Below are 18,774 nucleotides of genomic sequence, written 5' to 3'. Positions count from 1 at the left end.
TGTCACAGCTGTTTCTTCCCTTTGACTACAGTTTATTTAAACATAGTAATATAACAAATCCAGCACAAATATAAAGCTAGTGCTCTGAAACAGAAATATAAAAAACTCAAACAATTACAAAAGCATGAGCTAAAGTTAGATATTATACTTAAAAGCAAAAATTAAAGCAGCAAACTTCCATCAGCTGCTGCAGATCTCCATTTAGCAATCACAGGTAGCAGAGTGTGTCAGACACACTGTGGCTGTGCTGAGTGTGGACGAGTGTGTTCATCTGAAAGAGGTGTGTGTGTGTGTTTGGGAAGTGCTAGATGTTAAGTCGCTGTTGCGGTTAAGCCACAGCGATGCAGACGGCGCTCTCTGACGCCCTTGCAGTTTTATATGGCAAGAAACGAGTCCGCCAGTGCTCTGTAGTGGCCGAGACTGCTGGCGATAAGGAAAGGCTGCACTTCATAAAGGACTCTTTTATGAAGAGTCTCTTTCTCTCTTTTTCTTTTAGCAGACTTTGTTTTTTCTCTAATATCTTTAGCTATAATTTCATATCAAAATAACAACAATGTTGATCTGCTCACTATTTTAACACCTCCTGTTGCACACAGGCAGGTCCTTTGGCCAAGAGAAGAGAGTGGGTTGATCTTTCTATAGCAGCTCCATCATACAGAAAGTCAGCTACAGATGGAGAGATTCGATGTAATCCATGTAATTTTCCTGATAAACATCTATGTCTGCCTTCCTTTGACCATGGCAGTGAGCTGTTGGGTGTGTTTTGTGGTACGTAAATGAAGACTTTTAATACTTTCTATGTCTCATTCCTGCTGAACTAATTTACTTTTACAAACAGTCTAGTTTTATAAGATCTTTTCACTTTGGTCACTTTAAAAGTTCATTTTATGAGTTAATAGTTCATTAAGTTTAGTTCTGAATTCATCCGTCCATTTTTTTCTGCTTCTGAAGTGGAAGCTTATCCCAGCTATCACAGTGTGAGAGGTGGAGTGAAACCTGCACTGGTCACCAATCTCTCATTCTTTTTAATTCCGTCAGACCATTTTGCAGTTTTTACACATATTTCAGTTTTTCACAGGATACACCACAGACAGGATAAATAAACTCATTTGCTGTAACAATTCAAAAAGGCATGTTTATTACTGCATCAATGTGACTTGCTGCATTAATATTTTCTGCAGGTACGAAAGGAGCAGGCCCCCATCACCTACTACACAAACCTGTTATTCTACAATCTCGTCCAGTGCAGCATGATGATCCCTTTCATTGTCCAAGGAAACAGTGAACTACATGGCGTTTTTCAGTATTCTCCTCTAATTTTTTCCTGTGCTGTGATTGCTAGTGTTAACTTCAAGATGTGCATTGCTACTGAAAGGTACCTGTCTGTTTTTCTCTGTGTGTATTGCATTAAATCAAATTCTCAAGCGTCCCTCTAAAGATAAATGTCCTCCTGTAGTGATCAGTATGTCTGTTTGTTTTGTGTTGCAGGTGTTTGGTCATCACCCGTCCACAGTGGAACTGCATCAGACAAACTAAAGGTTCTGTGCTGCTCTCTGTTCTGGTCTGGACCCTGTCTGTTATCACTGTACCTCTTGCTATGATTATACCCCCTGTGCTTATTTTTTTTGCCCTCTTTCCTTCTTTCCTGTTCATCCTCACTTTGGTTTGGACCCTCAAAGCTCTGCCTGCTGCCACCTCAGTGCCCACTGAAGAAAAACGAAGAATTGTTGGAACCTTAGTTCTCTTGTTAATTAATTATCATCTGACGTTCTTTCCCCTGATCTTTATTACTTTCGATTTGGTTTTACCAAGAACGACAGGTTTTGGTTTCCAAGATATTATTGTTGATATTGTCCTATATTTATTTCTGCTCAGTCCCTCGATGGATTTGATTTTGTTTTTTCTCATGCTGAAAGGCCCCATCAACAACCTGCTTGTATCTCTGTGCTGTTGCTGTATGGACAACACTGTAGGAGAGGTAGCTGCAGATACAACGCTGGAGCTACAAAACTGCAGCTACAGCACCGCAGCAGACGTAGCTGCACGGGGTGGCTGTAGCTCAGGTCAGCCACTAACCAGAACGTCGGTGGTTTGATCCCAGTCTGCTCCAGGCTGCATGCCAAACGTGTGTGCCTTACGTTGAGTTTTTTTTTGTTAATGCTGCATAGTTTTCACAGTGGCTTTGGAGAGAAGTCTTCAAATAAACCAGGCACAGAAAACCACTTGCGTCTGCCTCTGCTTCGAGGGAATTATAGTTACTATATAATCCCAAAAGTATTTGTAGCCCAGCTAGAACAAAAGAGCAGTGGAAAGTAATTTTTCGGCGTATGATGTAAACAATTTAGCTCTTTCTTTCTTTTTTTGTTTAAAGGAAGATGTAGACAAATAAGATTATCTGTTGTCGTATTACTTTGCCAATCAGCAATGAGCACCCAGCTACCCTTGATGCTGACCTTGATCACATGACTTTCTGTAGTTGCCATTTCGTTCCTGTTCATACAAAGCGATGTGCCCAAGAAACTAATGTTACCAAAGTCGAATTGCTAAGAGTTGCAAGCGATTCCACTGCAGTTTTTTCTTTTTGGGTCATTCAGAATTTCATCATGTCATCGGTGAGTAAGAAAAGTGGGGAAAACCTAATTTGATAAGGAGAAAAGGGCAGGGATGGAAAGTCTGCTCGCAGCTAAGCTAACAGCTAAGCTAACAGCTAGACCTCAGCTTGCAGAATTGAATGTGTTTCTGTGAGTGAAATGGCTAGCGATTGCAACCGTATTACGTTTAAGAAAAAAAGGGAAAGAAACAAAACCAAAAAGGGTCGTAATCAATTTTATATGTAACAATTAATTTCAATTGTAAGCCGATTCTTGTATTTTCAGTTATGTTCTTTGAGTTGTTTATAATGTGTTTTTTATGTTTAATGGACAACAGATGGAAATTAGCCCTTGGCTATAATCTGGTATGTTTACGTTCATGTAATTTTTTTTTACATGTATGTTCATTAACATGCACTGTCCTAAATAAAATAAAAATAAAACCCTTCAGGTTGATTAAAATTATAGCTCACTTAAGAGGATATGATGCTGCAGTGATATATTTTGTTGTACAACAGAGCTAGTTGAATTAAGATAAAAAGTTACACTGATACTCATTGTTCATTACAAGTAAGTGTGGCTGTTTCACAACGGTGTGTGTGACTATATGGACCTGTGACCTGTTTATAGGTCAGGTTTTTTTGTTATCTGGTAAAAGGATGACTCGACAGACGGACCCAGTCTGAAGCAAGCCTCCATCGAGGAGCAGCGATTCCACAGTTCCAGTTAACTGGATGGCGAGCCAACCCAAAAGTGAATAGGATTTGCTGAGGTTTTATTCAAGCCAAAGCTTCGTCCCCATTGAAGCTTCAGATACCTGCAGGACTACGAACTTTCTTTCTTCATCGGAGTGTGGTAGGACAAACGTTAAACAAACTGAACGGGCCCCAACGGTCCATCAGTTACCAGGCATTATTCACTCATAGATTTGACTAAGAGAAAGCTGTATGCAGGCACTTTTATTTAGTTTGTTATTTTGGGGGGAAATATTTTGTATTTTATTTTATTGCTTTCATTACATTTGTTTGCAGCTGCTGTGTGTCAAATTTGTGAACAGTCTACTCTGGTGTGGTCCCTCCTTATTGATGTTTTGTCATGGGCCTGGGTCTGTGACCCGGGGATCATGTGTTATTTTTGAGTTTAATGAATATTATGAGTTTTATTCGTCTTTCTTAATCATTTATGGTTGTGGTGTGATCTGCTCCTCGTTCCTTGCTTCCCTGTGGGTTGTTGTGTCAGTTTTGTTGCCCCACCAGGTCTGGAGAGTCCCTGCCTTGGAACCAGCCACACCTGTGATAATCACTCACCTGTTGCTGATCTGCCTAATCAAGGGGCTCTACTTAAGAGCGCAGTGGAGCAGCAGTCGGCGTGGGATCGTTAAACTAGAAATACAGGTGATTATGGAGACGTGTGGAGGGAGCAGTACACAGTTGAACACAGGCACCGAGGAGGACGAAGCACAACCACGCATCACGGAGAGGAATCACGGCACGGGGAATTGGGAAAGCACACACTGTGGACTGTTGGCACTGTTTTTTTGTGTAAATAAACACACTTTCTCCATTCTAAAAGTCCAGCATTTGGGTTCTCCTTCAGCCAACCTTGACATGTTTATACCTTGGGCTCCTGCCGATCCTAGATTTTCGGATACTGGCTAGTGGGAATTTGGTCATTCTTGATAATAAATCGTAAGTTACATATTCGTCTGTCTTTACACACATATTGCATAACTCACTGTTACGTTGCACTTTTCTATTGCACTGTTGTGTCTGGTGTTGCACTGTCTTTGTTTTGTTTTTTTGCAATTTTTGCAACTTTATGTAGTCGTGGGTTGCTTGTCTGTTATGTCATATGTAGCACCATGGTCTTGGAGGAACGTTGTCTCATTTCACTGTGTACTGTGTGAGTACAAGAAAATAATTATTATAATATGATGTGTTAAATTTGTTTAGATCAGATGAATAGGAAAGGATTTGTCTGTGTGTTTCAGTTTGGTTTAGCTGTAGGCCTGAGAGTGCGTGTAATTGTTTAGAGAGAAAGGAATTTATGGTGTGGTGTCATAAAAGGAGACAGGAAGCTACAGTTGGGGGGTTGCTGATGTTGATGCTTGTACCTTTAATAAAAACTCATAATTGCCATAACTTGGAAGTAGGTTTGCAGGAGACTCTCCACATGCTGATCTGTAAATGTAAAACAACAAGAGGCCAATGACCCAGTGGATGCAGAGTGGGGGTCTCAATATTTGTAGTTTGTTAACTCTGTTTTATATGTGGTCTAAAGGAATTTGGTTTAGCTTGGGTGAGGAGATTACTTTTATGACCGGCAGGAAGTCACGTACACAGACACACACACAGTGCTTTAACTGTTACGCACCCACACCCACATGCACACTCACTCACGTGCACACACATACACACAGGTACGCGCATACAGTCACTCACGTGCACTCACATAGACACGTGGGTACGCGCACACACAGGCGCTCACGTGCTCGTGCATACACACACAGACACAGAGTTTGCAGCACACCATGGGGGTTTTATGATGGGGTCACTTCTACGAAATTGCGTTTCACAGACAAAGGACAAAGATGAATAAAGATGAATAAAGGTTTTGTGAAATAACTACTGAGTTCCGGTGCCGTCTCTGGATGCCTTGAGGAATAAAAGAACCGGGGTGAAACTGATTTCGCAACAACTGTACCACTACACATGGTTGAAATGTCAATAAAGCCACTCGACTTGAAATGATTGACATCCCATTCTTAATTCACACTGTCTGACCCCCTTTGCTGGTATAAGAGCTTCAACTATTCTGAGAAGGCTTTCCACAAGGTTTAGGAGTGCAGGCTAGTCAAGATCTTCCACATCAATCTTGCTCATCCATGTCTTTATGGACCTGGCTTTGTACACTGTTGCGCAGTCATGTTGGAACAGGAAGGGGTCATCCCCAAACTGTTCCAAACTGTTCCTAGCTCCAGGATGCTAGGGGGCAGTGTTGAGCTTTTGTTACCTAGTGGCTACACAAACCAGGAAGTACCAACGACCGGATTTGGTGTGTGGTAGTAACAGGTAAATGAAATTTTTTTAAATTATTTGAATATATATGAATGCTTGTGTATAAATACACAAACAATACACATATGCTTTCAATTGTGTAATTTAAGTGATCTAGGTAGCTCTGTTTTGGAAGTTCAGTTAACGCTCGAAATGTGTTTTGGAGTTTGTGCGTGCTTTGTCTCAAGGGGCCACCGTATATATTTATATGTAAACATATAAATAAATCCACGTTTTTTTTTACATTAGTAATTTCTTTTGTGCATAATTTTATGTTGTTGGTGATAATAAATTAATTAAAGCAACAAAACAACCTGAAGAGCCGAGCCGAAAGAGCCAGTTCTCCAAAAAGAGCTGGAAATCCCATCACTAGTGCTAACTCATATAGTTTAATTGTTGGGGGTCTCCTTTCTGATAATGGAATAGCTAATTATAGAATAACCCTTCTATTCTATTCTATTCTATTCTATTTAAACTGTTTGAAAACAATATACTCTACCAGTGAAAAGTTTGGACACAAGTTTGGATACCAAAACAGCCAATCAGAATTTTTGTATCCAAGTCTGTGATTGGTTGGTTTTGTGGCACAAATATAATGCTGTACAGAAAGAGTTGAATGCGCAGGGGCAGAGATGTTGAGAGCGTGAGCAATACATTGCGAGCAGGTCCGCAGAGACCTGAGCAAGAGCAAATGCAAAAACGAGCGAGAGGGGCTGTTAGGCTACGTTCACACTGCAGGTCTTAATGCTCAATTCCGATTTTTTGATCAAATCCGATTTTTTTGTCTGCTTGTTCACACTACAAATAAAATGTGACAGCAAACACGCTCTAGTGTGAACGCTCAAAGCGGCCCGCATGCGCAAAAGAAGATGTCACACACAACCGGCTCTGTTTAGACCCAGACCAAACAGTATTGTTTGACTGATGGCCCTTAATATAAAGACTTCGGACTTCACGTTTCCCAATTTTTTGCTTTAAGTTATTTTGTTATTTATATAATAACGTAAATAACCTAATAATGATCCTTATTGCTGTTTTAGAGGAGCGGTGCTTCAAAGGATAGCTGCAGATTTCTGTCAGAATCTGCAGAAAATACAGTAAAAATAAAATGTTCACGTTTCTCCAACGTTGTCTTCCCAACAGTTTCACTGGATGGCCAGGAAGCGTTCGCGATGTCTTCTCGAGCGCTTCTCCGGCGCTGATAATTGGCGTCTGTCTTGTGTCAGTGACGTAAAAGACGGATTTAATGCGACATGACCGTTCACACAGCAGTCGCTTTCTAAAACATTGGATATGTATCGGATTCAGTACCACATACGAAAGTGACCCAGATCGGATTTGAAAATATCGGATTTGCGCCGTTCACACTGTCATACCATGATCGGATACGGGTCGCATAGGGTCAAAAAAATCGGATTTGATGCGCTTTCGCCCACAGTGTGAACGTAGCCATATTGTGTGTGTATGTGGATAAGCGCAAACACTGAAATACATTTTTTGCACGCAGCAATGAATTTTATTCGCTTAAATTTAGCTTTTCTTTGCTCAAAATAAATTTCTCCTCAAAATGCTACACTTGTACTTGCATTTTTTTTAACGTGCGCTCAAAATGTTTTTACGTGCGCTTAGAATAGTTGCACAAAAATAACGCCATAGTTCTTCAGTAAACTGGACTACCCCGACAGAAGGACCCGAGGCTCCGCTGCACTTTTTCGGTAAGCTAAACGTGTTCGTAAGCTAATCCGTAACTACCATCCTTAGCTAGCTAGGTCCTGTGACCTAGCTAGCTAAGATGAGCACTCGACTGTGCTCAATCCGTGCAGGTGAATGGATTTACCCTGACTAAAGAAATCAAAAGAAACGCCCCGGGCTGCTCAGTCACTAATTACCATTACTGTACTTTAATTATGAGTATTATACTGCAAAAGCAACAGGCTTCAGCTCCTGTTCAGAGCTGATTATTAAGTATGGACAAACAGGAGCAGGTTTTAAGTCTCTTGCCACATCTGTAAAGACAGCAACACCAAATTAAAAAAAAAAACCCAACAACTTGTACTTCAGTAACTCCTCATTAATCAGTAACTATGGATTAAACTGTAGAAATGAAAAAATGTAAGAGAAGAACTTCAGATCCTGGGTGTGTGAGGACAGAAGGATCAGCTTTATTTCAGATTTGAGAAATTAACTTTATATTAGAGTTTGTGATGATTTTGTTCTCTTTGTGATTACAGACCTCAGCACCACCCAGTGACAGCAGACAGATCATCCAATATGCTGCAAAATTAACTGATGAAAACTGTACAAAGGTTAAAGTACTACATGTGCTGTCAGTGAAAGCTGCAGCTGTTTTATTGATAAAGTTAAAGACAAAAAAACAAAAGGATTAATCACCCCTGTAACTGTGTCACTAGATATCAGCATTAACAGGACCTCAGTTTGGTGTTTCACAGAGCTGCTGATCTCAGACCTGCACAGCTTCTGTTTTAAACACTTGATGTACTCAGCTGCATGAAGAGCACGTTTGATTTTGTCTGACACAATTAAATAAAACCCGATGGAGGTCAAAGGTCGTCACTTGTATGTTGAACTTCAAACTTGTGATCTGGAATTCTTTCAGGTTTTTGCAGATAGTGTTATTTACCATAAAGTAATTCAGAGTTATTCATACCAGAGTAACCAGAGAGGATCATATATTTTTAAATATATAGCTTTCTACAGGACCTGAATATAATATATATATTCAGTCCTGTAGATATAATATAATGGACTCTATTATTAAATGAAAAGAAAAAAATTACACTAAACCACTGAAACCTTCTGCTGCTGTTTTTAAAGTTTCCATGATACCAGGCTATAGACTGCTCTGAAGATTTAAACAGTTTTAGATCCATTACACTCAGTCTTATGTTAGAATCTCAAAGAACAGCATTACATTTTTGATATTAACCATGCATGTAGAGACCATCCCTTCAGCTTTTCTGTGTTGCACAGTGGGTGGAACTAAAGATATCAAATTTGGACTCATCAGACGAACGCACAGATTTCCACTGGTCTAATGTCAATTCCTTGTGTTTCTTGTCCCAAACAATCCCTTCTGGTTTCTCAGCAGCTATTTGACCATAAAGGTCTGATTCGCACAGTCTCCTCTGGACTGGAGCCAGAATTGAAAACTTGGAGGGGAAAGGGAATCAGAGGGCACGGGAATTTTGGAAAACATGACAAGGGACTGAGGAAAAATGATGTGTCATATGTAACAAGAAATGGAGCCAAGAAGCAGACCACCCAGACACACACCAGTCACAGTGAAAAGGTTTATTTAAAGTAAGAAAACAACACACAATTTTAAGCATGGGAACGAGCAGACAGAAATTCTCAGGCAATCTAGGGAGAGACGACAGTGAGAGCATGCTGCTTATAAACCCCACCCTCCCATCTGCCAGAGTTAAAGGGAGAAAAGAGGGGGGTCAAATTAGGCAGGGTGACAAAAAATTAGACATTTATAGACGTATACATGCACACAATTGTACAGGCAGCTATTGTCCATCTTTCCATTTGTCAATAAAAGTCAAAAATGGTTGCCAGGTAGTGTAGAAGCTGGACATAGATCCTTTGAGGGAGCAGCTCACCTTTTCCACTTTAAGATACTGCATAACTTCTGTGATTCATTGTGACCATGAAGGAGGCGAGGAGCCTCCAATGTAACAGCACAAGGCCATGTCCACACTAATAAGTTTTCAAATGAAAACTTATTAGTGGCTTATTAGTGTCCGTTTTGGCCTTCCGTCAACACTGAGATGGCGTTATCAGTCAAGGAAAACAGAGCGTTTTGAAAACGCTCTCCAAAGCAGATACATCTGAAACGCCGTTTTTGCATTGCCCGAGCCTTTTCGAAAACGATGACGCATGTTGGTCATGTGATGCACTCATGTGACCAATTAAACTAAGATAGCGGATGGCAGTTTTGTTTGCTCTCGATTTTGACAGCGCTATTAAAGATTAATATCAATCTGTACATGCTCCAGATAGCTTTACTTCAAATTCTTTAATTCTCACTCGCTTTTGCAACTTTGTACTTTTGTGTTAATCGCAGCAACAACGCCACCTCATTGTTAGTCCATTTAAAAAAGCTTTTCCTCAACATTTGGCCGCAATGTTCCTAAGAGCCGGAAAGTAAATACGCAGCACACAGAAATGAGGCAGGTTGAATCGTCTTGCATTTCACGCATGCGCAGTACTGGAACGTAAGCGTTTTCGGCCATTTCAATGTAGACGCACAACTCTTTGAAAACGACTGAAAACGATAGTGTGGACACAGAGCGTCTTCAGACGTGTACGCCATTTTCAGATTTATCCGGGCTAGTGTGGACGTAGCCCAAGTCTACTAGCTAACAGAGTACAAAAGGCCAAAAAGGTTTGTTCAGATGCTTCCCCTGTGGGACAGCACAGTCTTAGAAGGGATGTGTTAAAATTGAAAAACATTTACATTTTGGCAAAATTTAGCATCAAAGTTATACAAATTTGTACCTTGGGTTTAAATAAAGGTTATTAGTATCAAAGCTTGTCATTATATGTAAAGGCTGAAAATCTGAAATTTCAGCCAATGTAATCAGTTCATATTTGTTTGAGCTTTCCACTGCTAGTCAGTGTTGACTCTCTGAATCCTCACAAACATGAAGACAGACTCATTAAGTGACTGTGGCAAGATATGAATGACTTCACCAAAAAAGGCTCTTCTCTAAAGTCTCTTCTTAGTGCCAAAACAGAACCAGTTCTATAAGTCTGGCCGTACACATCAATACTGTTGGACACAAAAATAGTACTAGTCAGATAAAGTTCTTGTTTAAGGGTTAACCTCAAGTTGTCCAACAAGACATCTGCTTTTTCAATGATCCACACTAACTAGATAGGCATTGAACACATCCATTTTCTTAGCTAGATTATCACTGTGCTTATAGTGATACATGTGTTGAACCTGATGTTTAAAAGCCAATGTTTTTGACACAGTTTTGAAGTTACAAGTTGAATGTACTAGTCTTTTAAATGGATTGTGCTTGGCTTCAAATTGCATGCACCAAAGAGGTGCATGACACCTCTTTCAGTCAGAGGTCCAAACAAAACCATCATCCTTGGATAATGTATCATAAAATGATGTTTTGGAATAAGATTTGTGGCATACAGCTGTTTCAAAAGAGTATCGTGCTCTATTATCAGTTCTTATAACAACTGGTGCAAAGATGATACTGCATATCTGCCTCTGCAAAATCAATAAATGTCAATGTTGACTTTTTCAGTCTACACAATCTCCCAACAAAGAAGGCAAGGCCAGTAAAAGGCACCACATTTGAGATGCTGTCTGTTTTAACGCACTCTCGCTGGTTCTTAAGTTCATTATAACACTTGCCATGTTTTAACGTCTCCATATCCATATTGAAAACTGGAAATTCTCTCATTTAGCTGTTCCAAAGTCATCAGCTTCTCCTCATAAATGAAATGACGATGCATTAATTTAACCTGTAAAGGGGCTACACCATCAAGTATATCATGCATGATATCAGCACTTAGGTTTTCTGTTACATGAAAATATTGAAGGTTATTCAGACAGGAGTCCTCCTTTACGCCAGTTTTGCTGGGTTTGTTAAGGCTAAATGACCCTGGGAAGCAATCTGTATGTGAGGATATAACATTTTCTAGTTGTAAATATAAAAAAAAAATGATTTGGGTATGGAAAACCTGTTTACCAGCTGCTTGAAAGAGGCAAATTTGTTGCTTATATAAACTTGTCTAAAGAGCTGAAGAAACGTTTGGTCAGAAATATAGGGAGGTTTTGGAATAGGTAAAGGAGCCTTGGCAACAGGTTCATTTGAATTATGCTAATTCTCCCACAGAGGGAAAGAGATAATAGGTTTCAGCAATGGATGTCCTTTTTCAGACTCTCCAACATTGGCAGGTAGTTTGCTTTATAAAGATCTTTGTAACAGCTGAAGATGGCCTGGCCTGTATTTGTACAGCGCTTTTCTAGTCCCTAATGACCCCAAAGCGCTTTACACAACCAGTCATCCACCCATTCACACACACATTCACTCACTGGTGAAGGCAAGCTACATTGTAGCCACAGCCACCAGATTTCGAGGTATTTAAACTTATTCTTTATTTGGAATGGTATTAGATTAGATGGGATATTTTTGAAGTTGCATTGATTGGGATGAATTCATTTTTCTGAGGATTTATTTTGCAGCCAGACCTTTGCAGAGTGCTTAGTAGTTTCAAGGTCTTTATGACTGACTTCAAGGGTGAAGTCAGTCATAAAAAGCAATAGATCGTGATACTGGTCTCTTGCTGTATGGCTGATGCTAAGGGCTCTATAGCGATGACAAACAAAAGTGGAGATGGGGGAAACCTTGTATAGTGCCCCTATGGAGTTTAAAATAAGAAGAAATTATATTATTAGTACATATAGCTGCCATTGGTTCGTTAGTAACTCAGTTACTAACTCAGTTACTTTTTTGAAGAAGTAACTATTAACTATAATTAATTACTTTTTCAAAGTAACCTGCCCAACATTGACTTGTCTCTCTCATTATTGCTCTTGGGGACTTTAACAAAGCCAATCTGAGCCAGGAACTTCCCAAATATAGAGGAGGACATTGGACCACTTTTACAGCACAATTAGTGGCGCCTATCGCGCAGTTCCCTGCGCTGCACTTGAACTTTCTGACCACGTCATGATCAGTGTTGGGCAAGTTACTTTGATAAAGTAATTAATTATAGTTACTAGTTAGTTCTTCAAAAAAGTAACTGAGTTAGTAACTGAGTTACAAGATTGTAAAAGTAATTAATTACTTGAAAAGTAACTATTGCGTTACTTTAAAAAAGAAATGTTATCCATGGGGTCCAGGGTATAACTAGCCATTTTTAACTACTTTTGATTTAAGCTCTACATTTCACCTTTAAAAACTATTTACTTGTTTGGTATCATTCTTTTCAGCACAAGCTTGCGTGTCTGAATTTACAGGACCATACGAACCAGAACCTCTCGCCATAAGAACAGTTTCTTCCCCTTTGCTGTTGGACTCATGAAAAATAACCATAAGACTGTTTCCACCACAAACACATCACCCTATACTGTGTTCTCTGCATCTGTTCCATTTTTGCACTGATCATCACCTGCATACATGTATATATATATATCTGCTTGGCACTTTTAATATTTATTTTTATGTTTATTTAATAGTTTTTCCTACAGTATGTTTTGCAATAAGTACCACAGCAATTTCCTAATGTTGTAAACCTGCATTTGGCAATAAGAGCCCTTCTGAGCCCTTCTTTTTAAGATCCTTTTGCACTTTCTTCAGTTCATCCTTGTCTCTAGACCTGAAAGCCCTCTTTTTCTCATTTAGTACAGCCTTCACTTCTGGGGTCACCCACAGTTTATTGTTTGAGAAACACTGTACCTTCTTGGTAGGCACAGTGTTCTCAACAGAAGTTGATGCAGTCCGTGATGCAGTGGGTGAGGGCATTAATGTCCTCAAAGAGCAAAAACAGAACAAAAACACAAAACATTGGGTCACTGACCCGGGACCGTTACAAAACCAACTTCCTGTCTGTCATTTACCTCCTCACACTGAAACACCTGCACTACATGGATAATTCAAAGAGCAAAAGAAATGAATCTAGGTCTGTGTATATTCATGAATTCATGCTGAAGTTGAATGAACTGTGTTTAAATGTATACATTCATGCCCACCTGTTGGCAGCTATGCAGGGTATTTCAATTATTTTTTTAAAAAAACTTAATGGTAAGTTAGTTGTTTGAGTAAGTCCTCATATTCATGTCTCGTTTCCCATTTTGTTGGGAGAAAGGGAGCCTGCTCAGCGGTGTTGTTTATTTGACACATTAAGTGGAATTATTATATTTAAAATTAGAATTCAGTAGAACTTCAAACTAGGCACTGCGTAACAGATTAACTGAGTGTACTCTCCAAAGAGTGTGTGTGTGTGTGTTGGGGGGGGGGGGGGGGGGGGGGGGGCAATGGGGTGGAGCATATAATACACCCCTGGCAATTTCCTTGTTCTGATTCACTCTAAAAATTAAGGCAGTGAATTGAATCTTTATAGTCTCATTTTACCAACTAGCTGAGCTGAAGGTGGCCCTGAAGCAAGTAAGTAGATGCAAACCTTATATTCTGTTTTTATAATGTTACCACAAAGAGGTTTTTTATATAGTGGTAACTCCAATATATAATTGTCTATATTCAATTACCAGTGGAATAGGTTTACCTAGCCTAGCTAGTAGATTCAGTCCTGCCTCCAAGAACATTAGAACATAACTGAGACACAAAAGTTTATACTTTTTAGCACCTAATGGATAAAATGTTCATGTTACATTGTTAAGTATTAAAGTCACATTACAGAAAAAAATTACTTGGATAATATATGATATTTTTGTGAAAGTACTACTGAAGTATATTTGGACAGTGAATTTAAATAGGTGTAAAATTGAGGTCTGACGTCGCATGAGCCAGTATATTTTAATTTGAGTAAACAAGTTTTGAAGGACCATTATATTTTTGTCACTTATTTTTGTTTTTATCAGTTAAGCATATCGACTTTGCATCTTTTCCAATGTTTCTGTCCAGAATTTAATGGCTACAAAAGAACATTTTTAACCTTCCAACTTTTCACAGCATGCTATTCCATTTAACAGGTTATTTTCTGAAGAAAAGAACAGATATTTCTTTTACAGCAACTCCTCCACACACAAAGTTAGATAAAGATGGAGAGCTCCTATGTGGTGAAGGGGATGGACATTACTGTCTGCCCTCTTCTGACTATATTGCTCATCCTTTGGCTTTGTTTTGTGGTATGTAAGAAATTATTGGGATTGCTTTCTTTCTGTGCCTCACTCTATGTTTCATTGCGTTAATGTGACTATAATTAATTTTTTCTACAGGTACAAAGGGAGCAGGTTCTGGTCACCTACTACACAAATCTCTTACTCTCCAATCTAATCCAGTTCGGTGTAATGATCTTTTGGAAGTCAATAATGTTCCATGAATATTACACTACTGGTATTATTTTTGATAGTATTTACCTCTTTGGTGTGATGGCTAATCTTGAGTTCAAGATGTGCATTGCTGCTGAAAGGTATCTGTCTGTGTCTTTGTGTATTTACATGTCTCTGAACATTCTATTATACTCTAAAGAGTCCTTAAAGAGAGAAATGTTCCCTGTGATATGAATGCATGTCTGTCTGTTTTGTGTTTCAGGTGTTTCCTCATCACCTGCCCACAGCTGAACTGCATCAGACAAACTAAAGGTTCTTTGCTGGTCTCTGTTCTGGTCTGGATCCTTTGTGTTATCACTGCATCTCTTTGCATAGTTTTGAACCAGCATTTTCTCATCACTATTTTGGTCTTCAACCTCTCACCTTTGTTCATCCTCAGTTTTGCTTGGACCCTCAGAGCTCTTCCTTCTGCCACCTCAGTGCCCACAGACGAAAAACGAAGAGTTTTAGGAACTTTAGTTGTGTTGCTGCTTAACCACTTTCTCATGATCTTTCCCATGGCCGTTTGTTATACTTTAATATTTAAATATTGCACTGACTTTCCGTATAGTGTTATCAGCTTATTTCTGCTCAGTCCTTTTATGGACTTGGTTCTGTTTGTTTTCATTCGTAAAGGGCCCATTGATAGATTGCTGGCACGTCTGTGTTGCTGCGGTATGGACAACACTGTAGGAAATCTCAGTGTGACACCAACAGTGACAACGCCAGTGTGATAATCTGACAGAGAGAAAGGAGAGAAAGGAGAGAGAAACGTGCAGGAAACATTGGGAGAGATTAGAAATGATGAAGAAACAAACAAAAACCATCCTTTAATAAACCATGAAATGAAATTCAGGTCTAGGTTTTCAGTGGTTGTTCTCTCAGTGGAAGCTCTGCTTTTGTTAATAGTGTTTCATACTACGTATCCACATTGTTTTTATCTGCAATACTCTATTTTTTATATACAATATGCATTATGTTATGTTTCTTTTTAAATTTGGCTCTTTTTTCTATTAAACAATTTCTCTCCTCAAAAGTCACATATTTATTTTCTTGACAGCTTTCGTTTACCTTCATGATATTTGCAGGATTTGATTGTGGATGCAAATATGATTATATCACAAAAACTTTGTAATTTTATATTTTATATCCATTATTAACTTCACATGGAGGGTAAGAAAAGTCAGTTTTTCATTTAGCCTTTTGTTTGCTGGGTTCTTTTTAAATCATTTCCAGTCCTGTCCTCTTGACCTTAGAGGCCAGTGTTGTATCAAGCTCTGTTTTAGCCTTGCAGCTATACAAATAAAGTGTATTAGGCCAGTGTTAAGCTGATGGGTGTTTAACTTATCAGTTGTTAGGGCTGAGTTTTCTGATGGCTGGGATGATTTCTCTGGAAATGTGAGACAAAGCTGAGCAGCAGAAGAAACCACATGGTGCCTTCCAGAAAACACTACCAACAAAAAGGAGTCTTTACTACTATGTGCATTTTAAAAATTTAAGGTTTTCCTACTTAATATTCAGTTTTTGTTGTTTCTGTTGAAAGCTTCAGTCTGTTTCAAAGAGAGTATGTGCTCTCACAGTTTGCTCAGGCATATGGGGGTTATATGATTGTTGTTGTTTTCTCTGTTTTCTTTGCATTGTTGTAGGGTCTTTACCTTAATCAGAAAAGCTGCCTTGAGCCAACTGCTCTGATTTGGTGCTATATAAATTAAATAAAATTTGCAAGCAGGATAAACCTACCCAATAGTATGAATTTTGATTTTATAATTAATACTCATGTGTAGTGCTGGGCGATATGACGATATATCGTGTGGACGATAGAAAAGTGTCTATCGTGCCATTTGTCTTCTATCATTTCTAACCCTAATTTTATAAATTATTACATAAAATATATCATTAACCCTTTACAACCGGTCGGAGCAGGCACGCTCCGTTTTGCCTAACTATTTTTAAATCCCTGTAGAACTGGAACCAGGTAAGCTAGAGCAATAATTTCTTTTGCATATGAAACCGTAGGAGTTGCAGTTACATCTTATGCCATCAGCTTGCCCTAGGTCACGGTTTCCTTCCACATATAGCTTTGCAAAAATTGAATAAAAAGCACTTCCAGCAACAAAAACATAATATTCCAGAAACAGGCTTTGCCGATCCGATCAGCTGTTCATAACACTTCCTACCCTGGAATATAAGTCAGCGCGAACTATCGCATGTCCGCCATTACCTGTCCGAAACCGGAAGTGACGTCATTTCACGGAAAACATAGTTTGTTTAGCTTCAAAGCCTATGTTGGTGTTTTTAAAAGTCATGTTTGACTTTATGCTTTTCTGTATCGTTTCTGGGATGCTTAGAAGTCAAATTACACTGTTGGAAATAGTTTATATTGATGCACATGCTGTGTTCTTGCAAATTTGCATGTATTTATTTTCATTTTTCCTGTAGTATATAAAAATTTGTGTATCTCAAAAATAAAACTATGAAGATACTCAAAATAAATTTCTCGTGGTTGGAAACTATTTTGTGCAACTTTTTTGTATTTACAGTTTTGAGGGATAAGCCTCTTAAATTTCTCTAACTAGAAATATATGGAAAAAAAAGAAAAAAAAAAGAAAAGATTTTCAATTTTTTTTGTAGTTTATTGCACTTATTTTTTGCAATTTATGTAGTTACTATGCACTTAATGCATACATATTATTAAACTTTGGGCTATAACGGTTGTATTGATGTATAGCAACTTGAAATACTTCCACAAATGGCACTACAGCATGTAAAAATGTAAAGATGAGCTCTGGCGGACTTGGTTCTATGGTAGGTCTTAAAGGGTTAAATAGCCTGTGCAAATATATTAGTGTTGTCTTCTCACTATACATACTCTTAACTTTATGCAAGAGAAAATAAAGTATAAAAAAATGATATTTTTCGCAAAGAAACTCCGTCTTGTGGTTTTGCGACATGGTGCTGCTTTACGTGCACCCGGATTTGCGACATGCTTTACGGTAACTCAAAACAAAGACTGCACCCTCTCCACTCGCTGTTTACAGACTGCATACTTTCCAGATGACCACAGGTCAGGTGGTATATCGTGATATATATCGTTATCGTGATATAAAATAATTCATATCGTGATAAATATTTTTTTCATATCGCCCAGCACTAATCATGTGTTCTCAAAAGGTTTAACACAGTTGGGATTGCAGCTGAAAAGAGCAAAATTTTCTCTTGCACATCATATTTATGTTAAAGTGTACAAAATGTGATAATATGCTAGATCTTCTTTAGAACTATGATACTGATGAGAGTTTACATTTGATGTTATTCACTAATTCAGGCATCAACTGCAGTCAGACACTAGGGAGAGCAATCATGGCTGGTTTTCACATTTGTTGTGGTAAAGCTTACAACTTAACCTAATGATAATACAAAATAATTTTTGATAAGAAGAACAAAATGCAGACAAAGAAGAATTGTTCATCCATTTTCTCTGTGAAATGAGATGAGAAATGAGAAACAGCAACATCACAGGAAAACATTTCTGGCTAAAATATGAGTTACTGTGGTTATTGTAACTCCTTTCAGCTTGTGGGTAAAAGCTCACTTTTGTCAAGCACAGACACCTTTAACTGGGAAACTGTCGTAGTGTGACGAAGCAGACTTTATGAATTGTGAATAGTAGACCCAAATACAGACACAAAAGAAACTAAACATGAACCTAAACTGGGAGAACTAAAAAAACAACATGAAGAACCCTGACATGAACCTTAACAAACATAAAAACTTTGAAACATGACGAGACAAAACTGATGACAAATGAAAGAAAACACAGACTAAATACACACATGACCAGTGTTGGGGAGTAATGTAAGACATGTACCGCCGTTACGTATTTAAAATACAAAATATGAGTAACTGTATTCCGTTACAGTTACCATTTAAAAAGGTGGTGTTCAGAATACAGTTACTTTGTTAAAATAAATGGATTACATGGCGGTCTTTTCTTGTTTAATATGTTAGGCTATGCCCTCTCTATCTTCGGTAATTCCACGCCGGTGGAAACCCAAACAAAACATGCATTAAGAGGCTCTAATGC

At 38.6% G+C, this 18,774-nt stretch overlaps 1 protein-coding gene and 1 long non-coding RNA gene across 2 annotated transcripts; both read left to right on the top strand.

Annotated features, from left to right (window-relative positions):
- The first annotated feature begins 468 nt into the window (after positions 1-468).
- LOC102080734 (uncharacterized) lies at positions 469-4,975 on the top strand. The gene is made up of 3 exons (XR_003213631.1): positions 469-768; positions 1,182-1,375; positions 1,489-4,975. It is a non-coding gene; the product is annotated as an uncharacterized LOC102080734 (long non-coding RNA).
- Positions 4,976-14,354: 9,379 nt separating this feature from the next.
- On the top strand, positions 14,355-15,425 carry LOC112842047 (uncharacterized). The gene is made up of 3 exons (XM_025897803.1): positions 14,355-14,507; positions 14,598-14,791; positions 14,914-15,425. The coding sequence occupies exons 1-3, from the start codon at positions 14,421-14,423 to the stop codon at positions 15,422-15,424; spliced, it is 792 nt and encodes a 263-aa protein (XP_025753588.1). The 5' UTR covers positions 14,355-14,420; the 3' UTR covers position 15,425.
- The last annotated feature ends 3,349 nt before the right edge of the window (positions 15,426-18,774 follow it).

The sequence above is a fragment of the Oreochromis niloticus genome, linkage group LG13 (assembly GCF_001858045.2).
Source record: "Oreochromis niloticus isolate F11D_XX linkage group LG13, O_niloticus_UMD_NMBU, whole genome shotgun sequence".
NCBI classification, from domain to species: Eukaryota; Metazoa; Chordata; class Actinopteri; order Cichliformes; family Cichlidae; genus Oreochromis; species Oreochromis niloticus.
Note: the sequence above shows the minus strand (reverse complement) of the source record. Positions and strands in the feature narration are given on the sequence as shown.

Coding starts and splice junctions, on each gene's coding strand:
- LOC112842047 (XM_025897803.1), top strand. CDS start 14,421: ATGGAGAGCTCCTATGTGGTGAAGGGGATGGACATTACTGTCTGCCCT. Junction 14,508..14,597: donor TCCTTTGGCTTTGTTTTGTG/GTATGTAAGAAA, acceptor TTTTTTCTACAG/GTACAAAGGGAGCAGGTTCT. Junction 14,792..14,913: donor ATGTGCATTGCTGCTGAAAG/GTATCTGTCTGT, acceptor TTTGTGTTTCAG/GTGTTTCCTCATCACCTGCC.